Source organism: Nothoprocta perdicaria, unplaced genomic scaffold, assembly GCF_003342845.1.
Source record: "Nothoprocta perdicaria isolate Ctin4 unplaced genomic scaffold, notPer1 scaffold_108, whole genome shotgun sequence".
Classification (NCBI taxonomy): Eukaryota; Metazoa; Chordata; class Aves; order Tinamiformes; family Tinamidae; genus Nothoprocta; species Nothoprocta perdicaria.
The window spans coordinates 1,619,495-1,644,326 of NW_020454183.1; the positions used below are offsets into that span (position 1 = coordinate 1,619,495).

General features: G+C 40.5%; 1 protein-coding gene across 1 annotated transcript in view; it reads left to right on the forward strand.

Moving 5' to 3' along the window:
• The window catches only part of FBLN5 (fibulin 5), a 43,313-nt gene extending 19,115 nt beyond the window's left edge, over positions 1-24,198 (forward strand). Inside the window, exons 5-11 of the mRNA XM_026046679.1 lie at positions 10,525-10,647; positions 14,101-14,217; positions 15,103-15,222; positions 18,051-18,173; positions 18,711-18,837; positions 20,806-21,001; positions 23,244-24,198. Of these exons, the coding sequence (XP_025902464.1) occupies positions 10,525-10,647; positions 14,101-14,217; positions 15,103-15,222; positions 18,051-18,173; positions 18,711-18,837; positions 20,806-21,001; positions 23,244-23,405 (968 nt within the window). The 3' untranslated portion in view covers positions 23,406-24,198. The remainder of the gene's footprint in view (positions 1-10,524; positions 10,648-14,100; positions 14,218-15,102; positions 15,223-18,050; positions 18,174-18,710; positions 18,838-20,805; positions 21,002-23,243) is intronic.
• The last annotated feature ends 634 nt before the right edge of the window (positions 24,199-24,832 follow it).

Consider the following 24,832-nt stretch of genomic DNA (forward strand, 5'->3'; position numbering starts at 1 on the left):
AGCTCCTCACATGGCTGGCAAGCGCTTGCTGCCCGCGCAGGGATGTGAAGCCCTCCCTGTGGAAGGAGAGGGGCACAGCTGGTAGCTCCCACTGCCTGCAGAGCTTGTGGTTGAGTCTGGGCAGAGAGGAGATGTGACGACCAGGTCATGTAAAACCAGCCAGCGCTGCAGAGGCTCTAAAGCAAAGACAAACCACTCCCGTTCTTCAGACACACATTTCTACAAGCACCCTACATGTGTCTGGCTTATTTTCCATGTTTTTATCAGCTAGGTTCAAAGGAGGTGCCTTATGTTCCTGAAAGAAGATGAAACATTGCAGTTCCCACTGCATGAGATCTTGGCTTCCGTAACTCTGAGGTGAACTGCAGCCATCGTCCTTCCACCTGGAGCTTCCTTGTATTCCCAAGCCAAGCAGCCTTGGATGTAGCCAGTTTTTGGATGAGATGTTTCTGATGATAGCAGAAATTTTGTGAGAGATCAGTTAGTGATGACTCTTACCACTATTCCAGTTTGCTGTAATGCAGATCCCTTGTTTATATATGTGTGTGTGTGTGTGTGTGTATATATATATGTATACACACATCATACGGATATGCACAAATCCTCTTTTTTCATATATATTAAAGTTTTTAAGGTAAGCTATGAAAGTAATTTTAGCAACCAAATTGAATTCTCACTATGAGTAAGTACATTTTACCTACCTAGAATTTATCTTGTATTTTCAAGGCACCAACATGTAATTTCCATAGTTGTGTGTACCATACTCTTGAGCAAAAGATTGAAGATTTTGTCATGTCTCACATCAGAAATAGCTGAATTTTACTGAAAGAAGCAAACCTTCTAATGAAAGGTCCTGCTATACCCTGCAGGTGGATGTTTGTATCCCTTTGTTTCCATTGTGGCTTTAGTTTCTGGATCCATTTGGATCAATGATGGTGTTGGACCAGATGATATCCAGAGGCCCCTTCCAATCCCAGCTATCCTGTGATTCTCTAATTTCTTCTGCTGTGTTAAAAGTAGGGCTGTTCTCGTTACTCGTTATTGTGGTCTATTCACAGTCACAGTCCGCTTTAGCCTGCCAAAACACTTGGAAAAGGAGCTCTTAATGACTCAGTTAAAATGTACGGTCAAGAAGTTCACTTATTAGAGGAAATGTAAACTGACCACCAATTGGCTAAACCAGCTGGCTGGACTATTTGTGCTAGTGATTTCTCAAAGCTCCCCGGGGAATGAAAGCAGGAATAGGAGTTCTCCTCTTCTAATTCTCTCATACTCTGTTCCCTTAACAGAAAAGTCTTTGATAGACTTCAATAGAGGAAAAGCCAATAGTATTTCACAGAAATGTTTAGTACTTTGTAAACAGTGCTCAAAATTCTTATATCTTTAATATATTATATTATTTTTATGAGTTTTTTTTTTAAATTCAACTTAGAAAAGTTAACTTCTGTAGCATTAATAGTTCTACTCCTCTCTGAAGTGTTTTAAGCTTTCTCTAAAGGTGCATAGTTTGGCACTTGCATGAAACTATTTCATGTCATACAACAAGGGAAGAACTGTAAGGACCTTTAGCGAGAAGTATGTTCTGGTATCTGAGTTGCCTTTGTGTTTCTGGGCTCTAGCTGCATTCTTTTTTCTTTTCTCTTGCAATACTGTCACTTACATAACCTCCTTGCAGCTGGGAGTAGCCTCAGTAAGTGCTCGCTGGCTCCTCTTCCTCCCACACCAAGAGATCCCAGTGTAGCATGCGAGTGCATGAAAGAGGTCGTCTGGAGAAGCGGATAGTGCACCATTAGCAGTGTTTGTTCAGCTGAGAAGTACGGTTGCTGCTGGTGAAGATGGAACCGCAGTGGTGTAAGCAGCAGCTGCTTGGCATCCCCCACTTCAGCAGATTCAGTGGAGTCAGTAGGATGCTATCAGGTCTTCACGCCGTGCCTGCAGGTCACTCCTGTTCTGCCATGCCACGGTGGCTTGAATAATGTATATGCAGCAAGGAAATAACGAAGTTTGCCAAGCCCTACACACCGACCGTGGATCTTATAAATTGTGCCAAAGCTGGATCAGACAGTTATCAATCCAGTTAGTACAACTATGTATTCTAACGTGGCATGGAGTTTTCCACATTTAAGCGAAGCTCTCATTTGGAAGTAATGATTTGAAATCAATAGTTTGTCTAACTTCTCATCTCAGAATTAAGACACATTAAGTGGGCATTTGTGCAAAGGCACTCAAAAGGCCCTGGGAATAATCCAAGCAACCAGGTATGTTCTTGTGCCAGGTATGTTCTTGTGCCTAGGACCTGGTGGGAAGGAGGGTCTCTCATCAGGCAAGATGATGCAAAGAACATGTGTCCCGGGGAGGGTCGTATTCTGAGCATAAGAGGAAGAGGCTGCCACCACTCTTAGCCTGTACATTAATGGCAAATTGTGATCTATGTCACTGTCCTGTACATTTCAGTCACAAAAGCAGAACTAAAGTCAGAAAGCAAAGCTCTTTCACAGTTAAGTTGTTGTTTATCATCTTTGAGTAATATTAAAAGTGTGCTAGCTAAGGAAGTGCTCAGATAGCTGGCAGGGGATCTAGAACCTGTGACACATATTGAGCAATTTTCATAGCAGGCAGAATGAGCAGCATTACGGATTCATGGCTCGCACTGCTTAGCATCTACTTCCAGGCTGACCGTCTACGTGAAAAAACACTTTAATCCTTGTTTAGCAATCAAGCATTAACATAATGCACATGGGATGTAGATAGAAAACGAATTCAGCAATCAAGGCCCAGTCCTCAGACACTGAAATATGCAATTAAACAGGTGTTTAGGGAGTTGGTCTTGGATAGTGTCCAAACTCAGCTGGGACAGTTGTCCTTGGAAAAAAGTATTGACCCCACACAGCAGCAGTTTGAATTTGGCTACAGTCTGCACTTCAGGAATGTGGCATTGTTATTTCTCCCCTTTTCTTATCAAAAGTAATTATCCTGAGAAAAAAAGCTTCTGAGAAAACATGTGATTTCACTGAGTAAAAATCTACTACTGAGGAAATTATTTCTCAATATCCAAATAAGGAATGGGGGAGAAGTTTGGGGAAAGTGCTATGTTCCAAGTAATCTTGGAACTGATACCTATGTTACTAAGCTCGTATGTTTAGTCCTGACTTGTAATTATTCCCATAAAAAAATAGACATTCAATCTTTGTATTATTCTAAAATGGAGCCCTGAGGGTTGTAAATGACTGAATGGGCTTTAGTGTTTGAGCAGACAGAGGTTCTGGAAGGAGCTTGCAGGAGGAACGCTGTGTGTGGAGAACGTGCGAGTTCCTGGGGTTCTCTTGGTACCACACTGGGACTAAAATGTAGACGCAGGAGAAGCAGAACCCCAAAAGGAAATGCCTCTTATCAGAAAGGAGAAAAAAAGTCTCTTTGGAAAATTCAATAATCGCTCTGCAGGCTGTAGGCTCTCCCACTTGTCAGATTCATCTTCAGCCGCAGTGCATTGAGTCTCTTAAATATGGTTTATAAATGGCTCTTAAACAATCATGAGGGCAAAAACATGTGCACTTCTGTCAATCGTTGGTCATAAGAGCGGAACTCTGTCTGAGCTACTATGACCAACAGAAATCTGTGGCATGATGATCAGAATTCATTACTTAAGAGAGGAAGTCATGCATGCTAAATATGTTCCAAATAGAACAAAATGTAACAATCCATCTGTGAAACAGCATGCATTGCCAAAAACATATCGTCTGGGAGATCTGCTGTCCACATTGGCTTCCCTCTTCAATACAGAGTCCAAGCAAAGTTTCTCTTCTCATAGCCAAAGTGGCCAAGAATGTGGTTCTAGCTCCAAGATGGTAAGTCCGTCGCTATCCATAACTGCTCTCTGCTAGGGCTATTGTAGCCTTGCCAGGAGCAGGAACTGTGGCAGAGGGAGTGGAAGAGTCACAGCACCTTGAGCAAAGACCTCGCTTGAGGAGAAATGAGCGTAGCCCCAAATCCCAGCTGCTTCAGCACGTGGTTGGATTTAACAAGGCAGTGGTTTCCCTTGCTCCTGTAGTGGCAGGTGTGAATCATCCCTTTGGAATGGAGCTGCTTGGGTAAGCTTTCCATGTGCGTTGTTTCTGTCATGTGGTATATAAACACATGCTTGTAAATATGAAAATGAAATTAATAATTAACAGCTTCTTTTAAAAGTAACCTTTTGTGAGGAAAGTGTTTTGTTGAAGAGCACTGATATTGTTGTCTCTAGACTGTTTAACTAATCTTTAGGACCTTGTTTCCTGCTGTAGTCTTTGATGCAATGCTGAGTATGAGCAAAGTCCACTTTTTCTAAACATAAAGTCAAATAGTTTCTTTGCTTACAGTTTCTGAAACTCTCTTCAGTGAATCTTATGTCCTCAGCACCTCTGCTCCCTGTCCTTTCTCTGCCGGCTTTCTGCCTCCTCAACCCACCCGGATTTACAAACAATCTCTTAGTTCTTCTCTTAGTTCTCTTCAACCCACCCGAATTTACAAACAATCTTAGTTCTTCTCTCAGTTCTCTTCATCATAATTATTTAATGAACACTGTAAGACACCACTTTGACCATGTAATCTGACTTTCTTTATAACATGGACCAAAGAACCCTACACAGCAACTGGTAAACCCATGATTTTTACTAGCGCATACTTCAAGAAGAGATACTGTAATGGAGAATCTACCATATGCCTTACTCTTTTTCAAATTGTTAATCAGTAGTACTGATAAATTATTTGCTTTATTTATATTTTGCATTTCTCATTTCATAGCAGTACCTTGCTATGACACAAATTTTCTTGACTCGGCATTTTTCTTTGGGGCTTTACTCCTCTCTCTGCAATATCTCTGTTGTAATGGTTGACACCAGAAATGTGTTTCAGTAGTTGCCTTACAAATGTAATATAAAGTGGTAAGAACAATTTCCAACTTCTACTCAGCATTCTCACATTCACTTCTGCTCTTTCAGTAATGCTGTGTGAGGAAAAGTTCATGTTCAGATGATTCTCTTCAATGACCTTATGACCTTAGTTATTTTCGTAACTAACTTTATTTTACTCTTGATATACAACCTTGCATTTGTCTGCCTTGAAATGCACTTGAATAGCTTTTGAATAAGAGTGCTGTTCCTATTTTATATTTCAACTCTACTAGCTCTGATCTTCTGCATCTTATCCCAGATGTAGAAATCAGGAGATCAGGATCTTGTACACACACAGAACGATTCCATATTTAAAATTCTGTCTTGGAGTGTCTGGTCTTCGAGTTTCATTCTTGTTGGTATTGCCAGTATTGACTGTATCTGGTCTTATTTCAATGCATTAATGTGTTGTTTTTCTTTCTATGCCGTGTTTTCTTGTAATATTATTAATACAAATGATTGTGGGCCTCAGTTGTGCATTCCTTGTGGACAAGGGTCAGTGTAAAAGATCATCATGTGTTCTGATGAGAATTAGCCTCCCTGTTGAGACGTGGTGACATCCTCCAGTTTGACATCCAGGTTTTCTTTCTCACTATATTGAGATGCTGCTCCATTTTATGTATGCATGGCTTTTAAATTGTTTAATATTTTTTGAATTTTGGGCAATGAATTGAAAATTTCATTCATTTTTGTATGACGTGGCTGAATTCTAAAGAATCTGTGAACATGACTGCTTGCCCTTACAAATAACAAAACATGAAGCCAGTAATTTGCATGCTAAACACAATTAGTTCATTTATTTTGATAGTGTAAATGATATCTATCCAGACACCAGGCATCCTGCCATCCGTTAAAAATACAATCTGTACCAATAAAAACAACTATCAGCACATCACATCTTGCAGAAGACAGCCAGCCAGCCAGCCAGAAGTATAAAATCCATTCTCTCCACCCTTCCAATCCCCACAGGAAAGCCTGTTGCCTCAGCCACCTCACCTCTGTCAAGAAGTCAAATAAAAAGAACATCACACCTTAAGGTTGCTAGACTCGGATTATGACCAAATCACCACAGCCATAAATTTTCAAGGCAGATGGCCTCAGCTAAGAGAGGAATGTGGTCAGTTTGGGCATTTCCAGGCTCTCGCAGAAAGGCCTTCTGACAACTCAGTCTGGAGAGCCCTCCTATTTGATCTACCGTTCAGTCAGTAAACCAAAGTCCATGTCTCCTCAGATCTTTAAAACTCTTTTGACTTTCAGCTGTATGCCCCTTGTTCATTCTAGGTCTTATTTCTTAGGAGGTGGGGAATGGTGTTGTGGGTGGGCGGTTGCTCTCTGTATTCACTTGGGAAGTAACAAAGTGAATAGTTTCCACTTCAGGTCAAATGTAATTTCTGCCTGGACTCCTGCATGAAATTGTGCCCTTGGAACTACCTGTGGGAGCAGTAATATGAACACAAAAAATATAGCGATAGATGAGAAAATGTAGATGGGTGATAATTTGATGGTACCTGGCAGCATAATCAAGAGCTGAGACATCCAGGGCCAGTTTTGGCAAAGCACTCCAGGCAAGAAAGATTTAAACAGGTATCCACTCTGACTAGCTTTGGTTCTCTGAAGTGGTTTTAAGTCCTGAACGGCTGCTTTTGCAAAATCAGAGACCTTTAAGAAGTTAAACAGAGTCGCTTGTTGCTTGGGAAAATCTGGATTTAAACAAAATGATTAGGTATTAAGACAATCTTTAAAATCATCTTGTCTTTGTAAATAATTTCACAGCTACAGTTGTCTGTAAGTCTTGTCTCTAAAGGTAAGAAAAGGTGTGGCAGCTAAACAACTCTTTCAATTTGCTGCTGGCCAGGTCAGTAGTTCTTTCTGATTCATAAACTAGTGGATGCATTGAGTTTCACTGCATCATTAGGGTAGGATGTAGCACTGTCAGTAGCATAGAAGAAGCAAATGTTTAGCTGAAAGAGCCTTCAGGTGAGTCTTAAGTCCACTATAGAACATAATTTTTTCAGAATGGGAGTTAATCCTTTGTTAGATCTCAGTAGCCAATACAGAGGGGGCAATAAATTTCTGGAAAATTTAACTTATGTGCTAATATAATAGAAGGCATTTTATATTTGACTGTGTGATGGGCTAGAAGTCAGAAATCTCTGTGACCTCTTCTTTTTTCTATCTTGACTCATCACAGGCTAGTCCTTTAACTTCTTAGTCTTGAATCTCCCATTACAGTCTAGGGACACTGCTAATTATTGTCAAATTGGACATTGAAAGATTTCATTGTGCAGTTAGATTTATGTTAGAACTGAGGCGCTTCAAATAAAGATAGCCTGATTGTGGACTGGTCTTGTGTACAAGGGTACAGGCCTTTCCTTGCAGAGTCCTAGGTACAAATCAGGGAAAGGGCCTCGACTTTGAAAGACATTTTCTTATCCACATCATCCCACCCACATCAAATAAGTAGTGGGGCACTGGATGATGAAGAACAAGGACAAGTTACCATTAGGTAAGTTCTCAGCACATCACCTGCTATGTGGTTGCTGGCACGGTGCAGGTATGCACAGTAGGTACCAGCCTATTTGGTAATAAATAGCAATAAATGACATCAGGTGATTCACAGTACTGATGCCAAAATCACCATATACCATGATCTATTAAACTCCTAGTCCTGGTATCAAGGTTTTCAATGTTTGTGGGATTTTTTACTTTTTAGGGTTTCTTTCTCCCTTGATCAACTTGAGTCACTCTTCTGCTTTCCAGCTGACTAGATCTTACTTTGGGACTCAGACAAATTATTGTAGAATTTTCCACAGTGAAACTGCGACACAAGTTAGAATGGGTCACACTTCCAGGGTCCAGAGAATTGCATCTCAGGGACTTTTTAGCCATAGATGCTATCCTCGTATCAAATAATCCTCAAAGGATTTTTATTTCATGAACTTACCTATTTTTCTTTGAAACTACAAAATTATTGGCAATTCTTATGCTGTTTAGTATCATTTACATTTAGGATCCCACTTTTACTCTGGTATTACATATCACCCATCACTAGGGTGAGCTTTGAAGTAATACTTCTGCAGCATGTGCACATCTAGGATTTGTGTTTGAATGAGACAGACATAATAAATGTGCCATCAGAATAAGAAGTGATTTTCACATTATCGACTTGCTGGTTCCACTTGTAATTTTCTACTCAACCAAAAATGTCCTGAGAGAGTTTTAATGTAGTTTCTGTGCTGGCACTTAATTCCAGGGAATTCATTATAAGCAACCTCTCTGAGTTTTATGGCTAGCTTGTGCCCCTGTTGAAATAACTTTTTCTCTCTGTTAAATATCTAATTTTGACTTTAACAACCACATTACTTCTTGCTGTATGTCCCCTTGTGTAAACAGATTGGGCATCTGTCTCCTTGCATTGATTTTCTCCAGAAAAGTATCTAATGGTATAAATTGTTGCTCAGACCTTTTTTCCAGGATATAGACATCATCTTTCATTTCATGAGCGGAAGGCAGGCTGGAATTATATGGTATATTTGAACTGAGAAGACTGCTTGCTAAAAAATTTGGTTGTGTTGGCAGAGTTTAAAGGTGCATGATGATAAGGCCCAACGTCAGAGAAAGACAGTCAGAGACTGTATATGCACCATTGTATATACAATGGCTGTATGAATTCAAGCCCAGGCAAAAAAAAAGTATTTCTAGTAATGCTGTTTATACCTCTCCATTGCATAAAGCTTCCTTAATCAAGCTAGTGAGGTATTATGCTGTGTAAAAGGAGGGGAGTCTGGGTGTGCTGTGTGGGTAGCCACAGGCTGATCAGGTTTTCCTGTGGCTGCAGAAACTCCAAAGAGTTGTAATAAATTTTGTTTCCAAAGGAAATCTGTCGGCACTATCTCTGCAAAAGATTGAAGAGTGAATGTAAGCAAAGAAGTCTGTCTGGTAGCTAGCAAAGGAAGGAGCACCTGTGTCTTTTTCCTGAGTGATTTTATTACTTCTCATCCTACTGCTACAATGACGACCAAGCACCAAAACCGATCCTGCAGCCAAGTATTGTTTTCCAATGCGGGGTGGCTCTTCTACCCCTGCAAGAAAGAGGCACCACAGCAGGTTGGAGGATCTGACCCTCACTTGGGAGCCCAATGGGCCTCATCAATTAATACAAGTCCAAACAGTGACCATGGAAAGTGGATATTTCCTTCTGCAAGGTCAGGGTGGGCTGGAAAGAGCAGGGTTGGCTAGATCCCACTTTTAAAATAATGGGAGAACATAACAAATAGAAAGCTTTTTCATTTAGAAAACATTAATATCATTCTTATGAAATGTATGGTTAGCTGTGTTCCAACAGTACTGATTTTGTGAGATATGCTGTATGAAGGGAGGATCCATATTTTTTAACCTAGTCTCAAAAGCAACAAATGAAAAGCAAGAGGAAATGACCAACATATCTATGTAATCTATATAGTCTAGACTTGTTATTTTACCCCTTTACCAACTTCCCCTATCATTTTGCCAGCCTTTTCCCTAGCCAGTAAATTCTTGGGAACAGATTTCCTGCAGAACTGATTACCTGTCATTGTGCCACTCTTGTTATCACACCAGCTTGGTCTCTCACCATAAATTGCTCTGATACAAGATACTGGCAAGATAAGAAGTCTAGACTTTCTCTGTATGTATAATGTGTTTTTATATGTGTGTGAATGTGTGTATTTATGTTTTAATATATGTCAGGCCACTGGAATGGATCTGATTGGATCCGTCATTCCAGGACTTCTAGGATTTTACAGTCCATGGGCTGTGCTAGGTGCCTTGCAGGCAGATACTGAGACATCATTCCACATGCTCCAACCCAGTGTGTTTGTGAGATGCTTTAAAGCACAATCCATCAAAGTTTGGATTAATAAGAATCAGGGAGGGATCAAGGGAGTAGCATTACTCAGATGACATAGTACTTCAGCAAAGGCCAGCGCGCAGTATGCTGAAATAAAAAATAGTTTAGGTATCAATAAATAAAACATAGAAATCTAAGTTGGCTGAAAAAAAATGAAGCAATTTATCTTTTGCAATTTCCATATCTGACATCTAGAGGCAAATACGCTGCCAGAAACATCAGGGAAGAGATTGAGCAAGGAGGGATTCAAGCTGAACTTATGACTCTGAAAGGCATTTTAATCAGTTAGGTTCCAGTGTCCTGGCTTATATAAATGTAGGCTCGTATGCCGTCTTCTGCGCAAATAAAAAAAAAAAAAAGATAGAAAGAAGGGAAAGAAAAAAAAAAGAAGAAAAGTCCACAGCAAAAACATCCTAAGGGATTTTAATAACATGGCAAAGACATCAGTTCCAATAAGGATGGTAAAAAATACATATATAGAAGAGTTTTATTTTCAGGAAATTGATTCTAGTGAAGTATACTTTTTTTTTTCTCTCAGGTAAAGGTTCATTTTAGTTGAACTTTTTGTTGGTAAAAATAACAGTGTTGGTAGGAATGGGAACATTTTACATATGTTGCAACCTCATTACAGTTGTCTGTGCATCTCTTAACATGCAGAATCTCTTCTTGTTGACATTTCTGATTTTTTGTTATACTTTTGTGTTGCAGATATTGATGAATGCGCTTCAGACTCCCACCAGTGTAACCCCACCCAGATCTGCATAAATACTGAAGGGGGATACACCTGCTCCTGCACTGAAGGCTACTGGCTCTTAGAAGGCCAGTGTTTAGGTATGTTCTTCAGAAATGCGCTCTAAAAGCCCTTTGGTGGTTGATTATACTAGTTTAACAAAATATATATCTCTTCTGTCATTCCAATTGCCAAGGGTGCCCTATCATTGCCAAGACTGTGTTGTTGATTTAAGAGTTTACCAAGGTTCATATCTTCACAGTTTATCTGCAAAAATAGGAAACCTCTTGCAATATGGGACGTGGGCCTGTGACCAGCTAGGCTAGTTTTACTTGAGCGCCTTTGTCATGTACACAGCCAACCTGATGCTATGTGGAAACTCATGTCTGCCTTATACTGTTCAGTGCCAACAGTACTTGGCACTTAGGCTCCCTCGTGGAACAGAAATGCAGATGTGAATGCCATATGACGAGCGTCCATGTTACACATGGGATTTCCATATTCCCACTCTGAAAGGATCCCCTTTCAATTGAGATGAATCCCAGGTAAATGTACAAAAAGTCCAATCTGTCCCCAAACTGACATGTCCTTTGCACAGAGTTACAGCCCCAAAGACATCTGTATTTGATACCAAGAAACAGACTAGTAAATCCCTGGATTCACCCAACCCTTTTGCTTCGGGACAAGAAAAAAATAAATAAAGTAATTCTGAAGTGGATGCTGTTCTGTAGCTTCCAAGCAGTTTTGTTTTGGTTTTGTTATTTTTTTGCTATTTTCCTTGCAGCAATGTCTTGTCAGCCCCTTAGCTCAGCCCTGTTTAAAAAAACATCCCTCCGCAAACAGCACAGGAAAACATTCCAGGCCATTCCCTCACTTAGCGGGCCCACGGGACAGGGAAGAGCTGCGGCACCGCTCACCCGCCCTCGGTGAGGGCACCAAGGAGGGAACGCGGAGCGGCAAAGCAGCCTCGGTGGCCACTTTGCTACCAACTTAGTTCTCCCCGTTACAGCACAGATTTAGGGACTGAGAGCAGCACTCAGGGTTTGGATATGGATTTAAAGCACTTTGCTGCTTGATGGATATAGCAGAGAGCTGATGTGGTGGCTTCGCTCCGAACTGAGTATCTGGTTATGCTATTTAAAAAAGGCAGGAACATCCCAGTGCTTGATGTAAGTAATTAGGAGGTAAAGTATTACAAGGCAATGCAGAGGGGTAAAAGCAAAGAGTGTTTAGAGTCACTACATTTGTCTCTAAGTGTTGAAAACAGTCTCAGTTTTCCATGCCTTTCCACTGGCTTGGAGAGGTGTTTTTTTTGCTGGCATTAAGCAATGTAAGACCATTCAATGTAATCAAAGGCCTGGGCTGGGTTTTCAGAGCCAAGTTGTCTTGTTACACTGGTAGTATCACAGTTAAGAAAGGCTGTGCTTTTCTAAGCTGTGCTTAGAATAGAGTTGTGCTACAACTCTATTCTAAATTAATTCATGTTTAGAACAGACTCATAGACTCTATTCTAAATTAATTCAGCCCAAGAATAGCTGGTGCAGCAGTGCCCACGTGAACCACTCACAGAAAGCAGCCTTGTAAAGCAAAAGTCCTTATCCTCAAAACATAGCAGACTTGAAATATAGTCCTGCAAAACACAAAGCATTTATTAAAATTAGTGCATTGTGCCAATGTATGGAACATTAATTTGCTTAAAACCAGTGTCACTTTTTGCAGGATTTGGGCCAAGCCTGCCCCTTGTGTACATTCCATAGCTGACCCTGGCCTTCGGATTATCTTGCTACTTAGACTGAAGTGGAAAATGAAAGTTTCTAGGGGTAAAACTTAGTGTCAGTGTCCTTGTGTATTTTATATAGCGAGAATATTTCCAAGACTTTTGACATTTTCAGAATGACTTCCTGAGCTTTTCTATGGCAAAATTTCCCCAATAAGGCCAAAGACCTAGACTTGAATTACCGGATGTAGCTACTTACACAACAAATTCACAGCATTGTTGTTTTTATGATATTACCACATCATGTAAATGTTCAGGTCATTCGAGAATTCAGTTTCTCAAAGCCATCTTAATATTTAACACCAAAACAGGAAGCTGACAATTTAGCTAATAAATAATGAACTGCTGAGATTTGTGTAGGTAACTACGCGTGTGTATCCAACGGATAATACTGCCATTCTGATTTTTGCATGTGTTGGACCTTACGATGGAAGTTGCTTCATCCAAGGCTATGTCTTCGGGTTTTACTCGCTCTGGCAGACTAACTGGAGATAATAAACTTAGTTTTCTATTGCACTGACTTAACTTTATGCCAGTAGAACTGGTTCAGACTAAACTGATTTGAAAGAGGTTTAACAGAAAAATAAACATAGTATGTCTGCTAGGATGAGTATAAAGATTATAGGTCTAGTTCAGATAATTCAGCTCTCTGTTGGAAAGTTTATGAGCTGATTCTTGGGGTAAGGGGCACTCATAATTTCCAATAAATTAGATAGAAACTGCAGATTCTCAGCATCACTGGAAATTAGGCCAGGTGTCATTCCCTCATTCTGTCTTCTGCTGTCATACGATAGCTCATGAGATCCACAGGGATGGATATTGAATCTTGGTAATATTTGCTCTGAAATCTGATTTCACCGTAAGGAGAATCTGAACGAGAACTTTGTATTCAGAACCTTTACTAGAAGGATGCAAAGCTTTGTGGGCAGCCATAAGAAGCTTGCATAATTCAAAAGCCAGTTGATACCAAAGGAAATGTAAAGTTTTGGAAGAGACAACTGCACCAGGTCTTTCATTCCAGTTCCTAGGCAAGGAACAAGCATTTTCTAGCACGTACTATCAGATTTATTGGGTTCATGGAAGATTTTTAAGGTACTGTCATTCAGTAAATTAGCCCTGTTTATTTTACAGCATTTTATTTTGCTTATAACAGTCAAATATATCTATTTCTAATGTTACAATTCAGCCAAGACTGTTATTTAATTTTGGCAGCAAATTTGTTTTTCACATTTTATCTCATGTAGTTCGTTGGTTAAAGATTCATATAAAATGGAAATGGTAATGTGCCTATTGGGGAAAAAGTCATTAAAGAATATCATGTCAAAAAAAGAAGTAGTGCTTGGAGACAAATATTTCTTGCTCTTCTAGGTAAGCAGCTTTGGTAAATGCAGAGGTGAAAAAGAATTTCTGTCCTGATTATGACAAAACTGCAGTACGATGCTGGTTGTGCTTGGGCTGAGCCAAGCTACCAGGTGCACCTCAGAGTCACGATAAAAGGGACAGTCCCTGAGCTTTCTGATGAAATAGCACTAAGCAGAACGTTACGTGCATGACAGACGATTCATAAGCACTGATATACCTCAGATCTGTATAAAAATACACTGCTAAATTCTTTTGGGTAGAGATGTGTTAGAACTGGAAGTTTGACTGTTCCATCTGTGAATAATAGGTTGGCTCATTTCTGTGTTAACTTGTATAGCTGATTCAGTGTGTGTGTGTTGCTTTGTATCTGCACGTGAAAATGAAGACCACTCTATTTTTTGTCTTTTCATTGTAGACATAGATGAATGTCGCTATGGCTACTGCCAGCAGCTGTGTGCCAACGTCCCCGGCTCCTATTCCTGTACGTGCAATCCAGGCTTTACCCTCAATGATGATGGAAGGTCTTGCCAAGGTATAGTCTGTGATCAACCGCAAATGGAAGTTTTGGTCCCAACCCTTAAAAACATGCTTAATTTTTGGAATACAAATGACCTCCTAATGTTGCATTTGAAGTGCTTATAATTTTGTCTGTCTGGGATACTTCTGTAGCCCTCGTGTGAACTTAAGTGTTTGCCTTCACCTAGAAGGGACACAGGAGTGGCATGATTAGTATATCAGTAGAAATATGCACAGAGGCCCAAACCCTCTAAAATGTAGAAACTGAGCACTGAAATTACCAAGAACCAGCACTGTGAAGTACTTTGAAGCTATGAGACTCCTGAGACAGGAAATCCCAGACAGATCAGGAAATTAGACCCAAGTTTCTCAATCCACATTGTACTATTTTTCTCAGGTGTATCTTGCTGCATTTTGTTCCAGATCTTTGTAACAAAAATTAAAATAAAAATCTAGCTTCAAAATAACATGATAAACACAGAAGCTTTTGTCGTAAATACCCAAATGTTCTGCGTGTTTTTTAACTACAATCGGAGCATGTGTGTTTTCTTTATGGTGCTTCGGTTGTGAGTAACCATCTTCATCCATTAGAAATGAGATCAGGAGCCAACAGTCATGTTAAAGCGGAGCTGAGCTTCGCTGGTTTTATTAATAAAGAGTCAGCTTAAACACCAGCACAGTGTAGGCATTCCCAAATGCTTTGATTCCAGGCAATCTTGTGTTTCCAGTACGCCTTTTCCAGTCATCATCCTGAATTCCAATAAATAATGACTTGGCTAAATTTTTTTAGACCAAACCATTCTGCCTGCACAGCTCATCTCTTTCAAATGCTTCACAGAAAGGAATCGAAAACGGTGTTTTGGGAGAAGTCATTAATACACTGAGTATAATTTTCCCACAGATGTGAACGAATGTACGGGTGAAAACCCTTGCACTCAGACCTGCGTCAATACTTACGGCTCTTTTCTGTGCCGCTGTGAACCTGGCTACGAACTGGAAGCTGATGGAGTTAACTGCAGCGGTAACTATCTCCAGCTACTCATTGCTTTAATTGTGTTAAGTTTTTTATTTCCAATGTATCCTTCTGTAGATGCTTTTAAAAGAAGGCTTCTGCACTGGGCTATGGTTAGCAGCAGGTAACTCCAAATAATCTGATCTTTCTTCAAGTTAAAGCAGACAGCAAAATCCCAGGAAAGCACCATGGAGGAAAGCTGCAAATTATTTAAAAGAAATAAGTTAAATATTAGTAAGCTCTAAGTTAATGGTAAAGGATAAGTAAAGGCTTTCAAGTACTGAAGTGGGAGCAATAAAAATAAGAATATTTCTAAAATATTCATCCATGATTAATGAAATTATCATGAGCACACTGTTGAATGTATGTATTCCTCTTGCTCTAATGCTTGAATGCTTCTGCCTGAGACCTTCTCTGGTTTCCTCTGCCTGGCTCTGGCTACCTTTCAGAAACAAAACCTGGTTTCTTAGCATAACTGTTGCTGATCCATTCAGCACATAGCAGATAATTCAGTGTTTATGTCCCTATTTTTCTTCTCTTATTTTTGTTTTTATTTTATGGCTTCATTTTAATTGAAGGCAAATAGTTAAAGTTGTTTCTGTGCTTAATGTTCCCACAGCCTGATAAAATGAGAGAACCCAGCCAATATTTCTTGGAAGAAAAACACACTGGAAAATATTTGTTTTTTAATTTACAGTAAACAGATGTAACATGCTGTTTTTGAGACAGAAGACATGTGATATGCAGCATGCGTATAGATTAGTGCTTACAAAGCTATTCTCTGCAAACCTCCTTATTACAAGCAAAAGGATTAAGATTGAAATCTCTCAAGGGTCTTAAAGATTCAGAGCTTAAGTTAACCTAACTTAAGATTTCTGTTTCCAAATGGATTTTCTGCTTCTGAGTGGATTCCTGGGTCTTTTAGATGTTTCTGAGACCATCAGGGGCCTAAGCAAGGAGGTTGAGTGCAGTGCAACATAAGCATTGGCAGTAAGAAACGGTGACAAGAGGGTAGTGCTTGAAACTCCTATTTGCCTGAGAGCCCCCAGAGACCTGGGGGAGACCAGGGCCTCCACTCAGCCCTGGGGTGGAGAGCCCTTTCTGGGAGGCAAGAGCTGCACCTTGGCCGTGTCACTTGTGGGAGGAGGTTGTGCTGATGTTAGCAGGTCAGTCTGTGTTGTGAAGGACTTAGAGTGCCAGGCACAAGAATAGGAGAATCAAATTCAAGTCTGTTCTGCCTAAGCTGGAACAGAGATCTGAATGCTTCTGCACAAGCAGATGTCCGTCATGAGCAGGTTAAATTTCTCTGGATCTGCTTCTTTCACTTTCTAGGCAATCATTGGAGATAGCTGAGGCTCTCTAATCTGTTGGATCAATCCATGGACTTGCAATTTTTTTACCTTAAAGATGGGATATGTTCTCATAATTCAGAGAGGCAGAGATTTGAACTTGGCTCTCCTAGGGTTTTCCCTAGTCCTAAAGCTCTTCCACGTGCATTAGATGTGCTCTGCAGTGCCTACCGTCTTGTGCCCTGTGGTGAGATAGTTGTCAAAACCCAAAAGGGTCTAGGAATAGTGAAGATGCATCTGTTCTGTATGAAATATAGGGCACTCAGGATGTTAAGTGCCTTCTAAGCATTGGTTTTATGAATCTGGTGGTGCTGGAGCATTGTGCTGGGTCACCTAGAGAAGGAGTTTGATTTCTCAATCTCTTTATGGAGTCAGCCCTCGGTCCTTGTTTTGGCAATAATATGTTTTTTTTCCTCGGAGAATTTACTGGGGCAAGTCACAACAATAACAGGACTACGTAGGTGCAGAGTTCCTTTCATCTCTCTCCTGATAATGTGGTTGTGGACATAAAGTCACTTGAATATATTTTTACTTAAAATACTTTCCAGTACATCTGTACAAAACAGTGGATAAATGGACGGAGCCCAATTTAGAAGAAAGGGAAATTCAGTTTGAAGAGTAAAAGTGATTTGCCTGGGAGAGTCAATATGTCAGAGCTGGGAATAAGAACCTGGGAGTTCCTGGCGAGGACTTCGGCCTTTGTTTCTTTCTTCCCCTGAACAGGGAAATAAGGAAATGATTAACAGCAGCCTCCCTCGGTGTAGCGCCTTTGCATGTGTTTTCCCCTCAGTTAGCCATGCTTCCATGTGCAGCTCTGAAGTTCTTCTCACTTGAACACAGTTCTGCAGAATACAATGGCTGGTCAGGCCATGAGTAAATGGGTGGGAGGAGAAAGCAGGATTTCTGCTTTTAATCAGAGCTTTGCCAAGCGGCTTAGCTTCCTGGGTATCTGGAAGATGACTAGACATTCTGGTAGGTCTAATGCAAGCTGAGATGAGCTTGAAGTCTTATTGGAATGCATTGGAAATAACTGACTAAGGGCTGAGAAACATAAAACAGCCAGGGTTGGCTGCAGGAGTTCTGCTGGGACACATGTGTCTTTGGGAAAGGGAAGGTTTTTCTCCAGAAAAATAGAGAAAAAAAATCCAACAAAATCTCTACTTACAAGTTACAGTTGCAGCTTTGTTGCTTGAGCAGCCCTGACTCCGATGTAAAACAGAACTAAGAACATGGCCAACTGGTGACAGGTATTCTGAAAAGAAAAATAAGTGTTAGTGCCATACATTGTGTCTAGTAGCAGCCTGGGTTTCCCTTGGAGGAAAGGGTTTAACAAAGAATGAGCTAAATAGTATTTCACTAGGAAAAGCTCTGAGGAAATGGGGGCACCAACCTGGCGTCGGGGTAATAGGTGCCCAGTCCAGATCTGCTTGGGGGGCTGTTGTATTGACTGGAGCACCAAAGACTCTAAGCTTTGTTTCACCACTGCAGACATGGACGAATGCAGCTTCTCCGAGTTCCTTTGCCAGCATGAATGTATGAATGAGCCTGGTTCTTACTACTGTGTCTGTCCTTCGGGCTATATTCTGCTGGACGATAGCAGAAGCTGCCAAGGTAAGAACATTCCAGCCCTGATTAAAACCCGGGCGGCGCGGAGGGGACTGGCAAACAGGCCCTGTGCCTGGAAAGAGGCTTTCAAGGACTAAGATGCTTGGTCTTGGCATTGCATAATGAAATACTTGTAGGGGACAGTTATGCAATTCTGCTGAGAATATCATCACATGAATAAATCCACTGAGGTCACTTGGGGCACTGGAGTAAGACAGACATTACTAAGAAACAGCTACACAGCAAACCCCACAGATGCACTCTGCTTTGCACGTGTCTCTTCAGTTAGCAAATGCTCTGAGGCCAGAGACATTGAGCAGCAAATTTCTTTTTACTTGTGGGGCACTCAGTACCTGGGAGCACTCCCATAAGCAGAAATGAATGTAGTAAAGACTGATCTTAAAGCAGGATGCAGTTATCAGAATGCCACTTCACATGGTGCAAGGAATTTGGGACAATTCATTTACATGGAAGGTGTTTTTAAGGGTGATGTCTTGCACGGATTTCCCCACATTCGCCTCTCTCTTGTTTCTTGTGTTTTAGATATCAATGAATGTGAAAACAGAAACTTCACCTGCACTTCACAGCAAACGTGTTTCAATATTCAAGGAGATTACAAATGTTTAGATCCAGTCAGATGTGAGGAACCTTATCTCCAAATTAATGAGAAGTAAGTAGCACCCACAGCCACAAGAGTAAATTCTACCTGCATGAAGAATACTTAGAGTAAGATAAACAAAACTGCAGTTTTGCAACATGTGTCAAAAGAGCTATAGATACCTGCTGCTGCTGCATTTACCACTAGCAAGCTTTATAAAAAATAACCGATTGCAATTCCTTACCAAGCCAGCAGGCAGAATAAAATATGACACAATATGATATGATATTCAAGTGTGTGGGAACTCAGACTGTGGGAACTCAGAGTACAGAAAACAGCAAGGTTTGTAATGCAATAAGACATATAGTAGCATTACTTAGTTGACTCCATATATGCTCAAACGCAGTTTGTTTGGTAATGTTTGTTAATATGAATGTTTCCTGTAAGTATTAACAAGGTCATGTGAGAGAAGTAGTCTATAAACATTAGATGCTAGTTACTGCAGAATGAGAATAGTTGCCTACTGCTTAAAGGTTAATTATGTTGAAAAGGCTACGGGCTGATTTGCACTGTCTTGAGAATGGATATGTCTGAATGGGGTTGTTAGCATTGTTACGGTCTAAATTTGGAATTATTTGGTCAGTGATTCTTGCAGTGAAAAAAACCCCACATTTCTAAAATTTGCATATTTCTTCTGCATTTTGTATGTTCCTTTCTGGTACTCAAATTATTTAAACCTCAGAGAGTTCTCCATACATTGCAGTCCACTGATTTTTATCTGTAGTATTTGCAATCAAGCAAGTTGCTTGAGATTGCCTGGTAAAATAAGAGATTTTATGGAAAAGCAAGAGAAGAAGAATCCAGAGCTCCCAGGGCTTTATTTGTGTGTCCATACTGTCCTCTGGATGAGGCCACCTGAGGAGTGGGCACCCTCGGCCGCCTCTGGCTTAGAGCTGGTAGGGACTTAAGCTAGAGGCCGAAATGTCTTAAGCCTCTGTGTCTGAATTTCTCAGAGACAATCTCTGGAGCCCTTACAGATCAGCTTGCATCAAAGCTCTGGATTGCTAAGCTTTGTGCTTGGTGGCTTTGGCTTGCATCTGGATGTGACTGTGTTTAATTTGTGGTATACATCTGGAAGTGGTCAGTGTAAAGGCCAAATGAAGTCTCTGCATCTGTGTTCTCTGTGGAAGGAATTGGGTTTTTCCAATGCCAGGAACCTTTTTATAGGGCACTCACCAGAGGAACTGTCTGAAATTGGTGTCATTAATGGAAGTTGTGGAACAATACTGCAAAAGAGTATGTCTTTTGCTTATAATTCCCTAACATGACTTTTAGAAATGGACATCCTGTCTCACGACTTTACTGAAGTTCTTTGAAGCAGGCAATTTAGGGACAGCATGTGGTTTAGGGACATGGACTGATAGAGTCTGCTTAGGGTTCCAAAGGCTTTTAACAAGATCCCCTCCATAAGACTTGTAAGGAGATTTAGCAGCCCTAAGTGCTTTTAACAAGATCCCCTCCATAAGACTTGTAAGGAGATTTAGCAGCCCTAAGTAAGAGACCAATCCCTGGGCCAAATGGAGAAAAAGCTTAAAGAGAAGAAATTGGATCAAATTGCCAACTTTCGCAGTGGAATTCAACAAGGCTCTGAGCTAGACCTACTATGTTCAACATATCTGTAAGCAAACTGATCCAATAATGAACAATTTTGAACACACTGCACTTTAAAATGCTATCAGAATGGAAATGTACACTGGAAGGCTGATCTGCACAGCAGAGCTCCTTTAAGGAAAGTGGAGAATTTTTAGTGATCTAAGGAGACTAAAGATGCCAAAATATTTTAGCAAAGACTATAAGGTGGGGATATAGGTATGCCAGAGTGCAGTACAGATAATATTAAAAATGATCAAATTCGTTGCAAGTTTCTTTAACTTTGATAGAAAATAAAATTCTTTTATTTATTTCTGTAGCCTTATTAACATATAAAGATTTAGATATTATAGTTTTTTCCTAACTGCTTATGATAATCTTCTCTATTAGTCGCTGTATGTGCCCAGCTGAAAACCCTGGTTGCAGAGATCAGCCCTTCACCATCTTGTACCGAGTCATGGAGATGGTGTCCGGGCGGTCTGTGCCTTCTGACATCTTTCAGATGCAAGCAACAACTCGCTACCCTGGAGCCTATTACATCTTCCAAATCAAATCAGGGAACGAGGGCAGGGAATTCTACATGCGGGTGAGTGATGCCTGTGCAGGAAACCTGGTATATCCTCTTGTTAGTTGTATTTCTTTTTGATAGCAGAACTCTGCCTTTAATGAATACCATTTAAACATTCAAAATGCCATCTTTATATGCAGGCATACAGAGCAGTCTGCTGATGTGCAGGGTTTGTTGGCATTTTCAGGAAGAAAACCTACCCACAGCACGTGCACTTTGTCACGGACGGCTTGAGCTACATCTTTAACACAAGATCTGTGCCCTTATACCTTTTAATAATAGACCGTGTTTGCCATGCTCAGGAGAAACTGTTGTGCGAAACCCTGTTTTATTTACTAAACAAGCAGAACTTGCCACCTGAAGGCTCAACTTTCCTCAATTTTTTATTTTAACTTTGCATTGGAAATTAAAAAATCTGAAACCCAAAAAAGTAGGCAAAACTATGTTTAGAGGTGACCTTTTGGATTTTGTTTTTGTTTGTTGTATTTTTGTCCTCTGAGAATCCACACTTTACATAGATTGTGCTTTATAAAACAAAATATCCTTCATCAGAAGTTTTTTCAGAGACATCCCTGTCGCTCAGACTTTTCCATGGCACTTCTTACATTGAGGGAAAAAAAGTGCTCCCAGGAATGATCCATTACCTCTCACAAGATCTTTCCCCTTGACAAGTCATTAGTGATCCCACTGACCCTTTTCCTGCAATCTAGGTTAGTCTGTCACTTTTTAAAACTCCAATAAAAAATATCATCATCAAGGGTTCTTTTTGCTTGTTCGTTTGTTTGTGCTGGTGAGTCCACACCTTGAATACTGTATTCAGTTTTGGGCTCACTATAAGACACTGAGGTGCTGGAACATGTCCGGAGAAGGGCAATGAAGGTTATGAAGGGTCTGGAGCACAGACCTCTTGAGGAGGAGCTGGGGTTATTTAGTCTGGAGGAGGCTCAGGGGAAACCTTATTGCTCTCTACAACTACCTGAAAGGAGGTTGTAGTGAGGCAAGGTCAATCTCTTCTCCAGAATAACTATGGATAGGACAGCATAAGTAGCTCCAGGGGAGGTTCATGTTAGACATTGAAAGGAATTTCTACACAGAAAGAGTAGTCAAGCACTGGAACAGGCTGCCCAGGGAAGTGGTGCTTAGGGAGTCACCATCCCTGGCAGTGTTCAAGAAACATGTAGATGAGGCACTCAGGGACACGGTTTAGCAGGCATAGTGTTGAAGGGTTACAGTTGGACTTGATGTTCTATCTCAAAAGGCCTTTTCCAACCATGATTCCATGATTCTAAAAGCCCCAGGACAGCCCTTTGCGAAGTGTTCCCATGTCAAGTCCGCAGCCAGCAGGTGGAGCTTAGTCATTGTGCTGAGAGCAGCGTGAGGGGAAGGTGCCCTGGGGAAGGAGCAGGGTGGCCCATGATGGAGCTAGCACTCCTGAGCTAGGCCCGGTCTCGCTGCCTCCTCAAACTTCTGCCAGACTTGTGGTAACACGGATCCCACTCTGCGTTTTTGCTGGACAATAGACTACACTTCACCATAACATCACAACTCCTGATATATAAATACTCATAATTCACTGGTCTGGCCATTTATTTATAAGCTGAGCGTCCACTTGCTAGAAGCCAGATCCTCTCAAGCACCTGGCTTGATTATAGGTCCTGAACTCTTCTGAAAATCTGACCTACCGTCACCTTAACGTAATGTATAAAAACCTTTTCAGAGGGTAAGGTTTTGCAATGTTAACACATGTAAATGTAAGGCAAACTCTGGTTCCATTCACATTAGAAAAATATACAAGAACATCTGTGCTCAAAGATCTGCTCACATAAACTCTCCTTAGCATTTGCTACTTCAAGGTAACAGTGTTTGGTACATCAAAATACCTCGTCAAATCATCAAAATACCTCATCAAAATACGTCGTCAAAAATGTTATTATTTGTGCCTATATATATATATATAATATATAACATCCTAAATCTGCATGCATATCCTAAATCCAATCAGATTTATATATACAACATCTTCTTTCATGTGCAGTGCTCCCAAAGGGAGAAAGAAGAAATCATAGAAGGTGATAGTTCACAGAAAACACTGAAATAGAGCTGAATGCTGAGGTGAAGCTCTCTCCAGTACAGTAGCTTACAGTAGCTTCTAACAGTGCAACACAAAACAACGTGATTTTGGCTGTTTTAGGACCAGAGATCATAGTTTTCAAGAGTCGTTTTTGAAAATCTTACCTGCTTCCTCTTGTTTTGTGCACAGCAAACGGGACCGATCAGTGCTACCCTGGTGATGACCCGTCCCGTGAAGGGACCCCGTACTATTCAGCTGGACTTGGAAATGATCACCGTTAACACCGTCATCAACTTCAGAGGAAGCTCCGTCATCCGGCTGAGGATATACGTATCACAGTACTCGTTCTAAACCTTGAGTTTGTGCCCTTGAAACATTGGAAAAGACCTAACTCCTCCTGTGCAGAACTCTGTCAGTACATATAGCAGCTCGAAACCAGATCAGTGTTACCACAGATCCAGTGACCTAAGCCAGTCTGAGGAGGGAGGCCTCTCCGTGCACAGCCTCTGCCAGGATACAGACATCCAAAGATGTATTGTCAGCAGATCCCATATGATTCTCTCTGTGGTTATATATTTTAAGAACTCTTTTTTTTTTTTTCTCCATTGTAAACATTTCTAGAGTATGAGTCTATGTTTGAAAGACTGTGAACCTTTGTAGCTCCAAGGCTGCTTAGCAAAAAGCACCAAAGAAACTGAGGAAAAAGCTGGCTTTTGCAATCTTACTCTTTTCACTTTAAAAGGAAAGCAGACAGACAAGCAGAAACCAAAAGAAAAATGCCACTTCTTGAAACAAGGGATCTCAGAAGTGCTAACTTATATACCCAAGTAACTCTGGAATTATCAGTCAGGCAGTTTGTCTCAGTTCATCTTGCATTTGTCTTAGTTTCATCTGTTTTTCTTTCATTCTATTTTATAGCTAAAATTCATTGTAAATTCATTCCAAAATACATGTTGTACTATGTAATCTTCTACTTTCTAACAAAAGTGTCACATGTTTGGGTTCTTTACTGTATTAAATCTTTCTATATAATAGAGAACTTAGAAATCTATCACTGGATGTTATATTTTACAATGTTTAGGGTGGTATGTTTATTTGCACTTAGATTCTTCGACACAGGTTTCCACTGGCAGAATAATGTCCAATGGCTTTAGACCAGAAGATAGAACTTCAGATGTTCAAAATTTATTTATCAGGATTTTTCCCTCTGTAAGTTTGCAATGGTTAAGAGGTAGTAGGACTAACTGTAGATAATGACAGCAACAAATCTGTTGAAAGACCATTGAGTTCAGCTGAGTCCATATTTCTTCAGAGAAAAAAAAAACAAAAATGAAACACACACACACAAAAGGACACCTCTTTACATATAGTGTCTCATACATTCCTAACATTGGAGGAAAAAAAAGGTGAAATGGACTTGAAATAGTTGTACAGCACATGCTTCTGGCACAAGAACCAGCTGTGCCAGTGCCCAGACCTCCAGTGATGGAGTTCCCAGAGTTTCCATAGGTCATGTCTCCTCAGGTATAACTGCTCTGACCAATAGAAAGTTTTTATTAAAGTCTAAACTGGGTCTCCCCTGTTGTAATTTAAGTCTGTTGCTCCTCGGCCCACTCCTAGTAGAAGGAGAGAACAGTTTATTATATTCCCCTTTGCAGCAGTCTCTAACATGTCTGAAGACTGTTGTCATGTCTCCTCTCAGACTGTTCCTCTCTAGTCTAAACAAACCCAATTCTTTTGGTCTTTCCTCATACATCACATTTTCTGGACCTTTAATC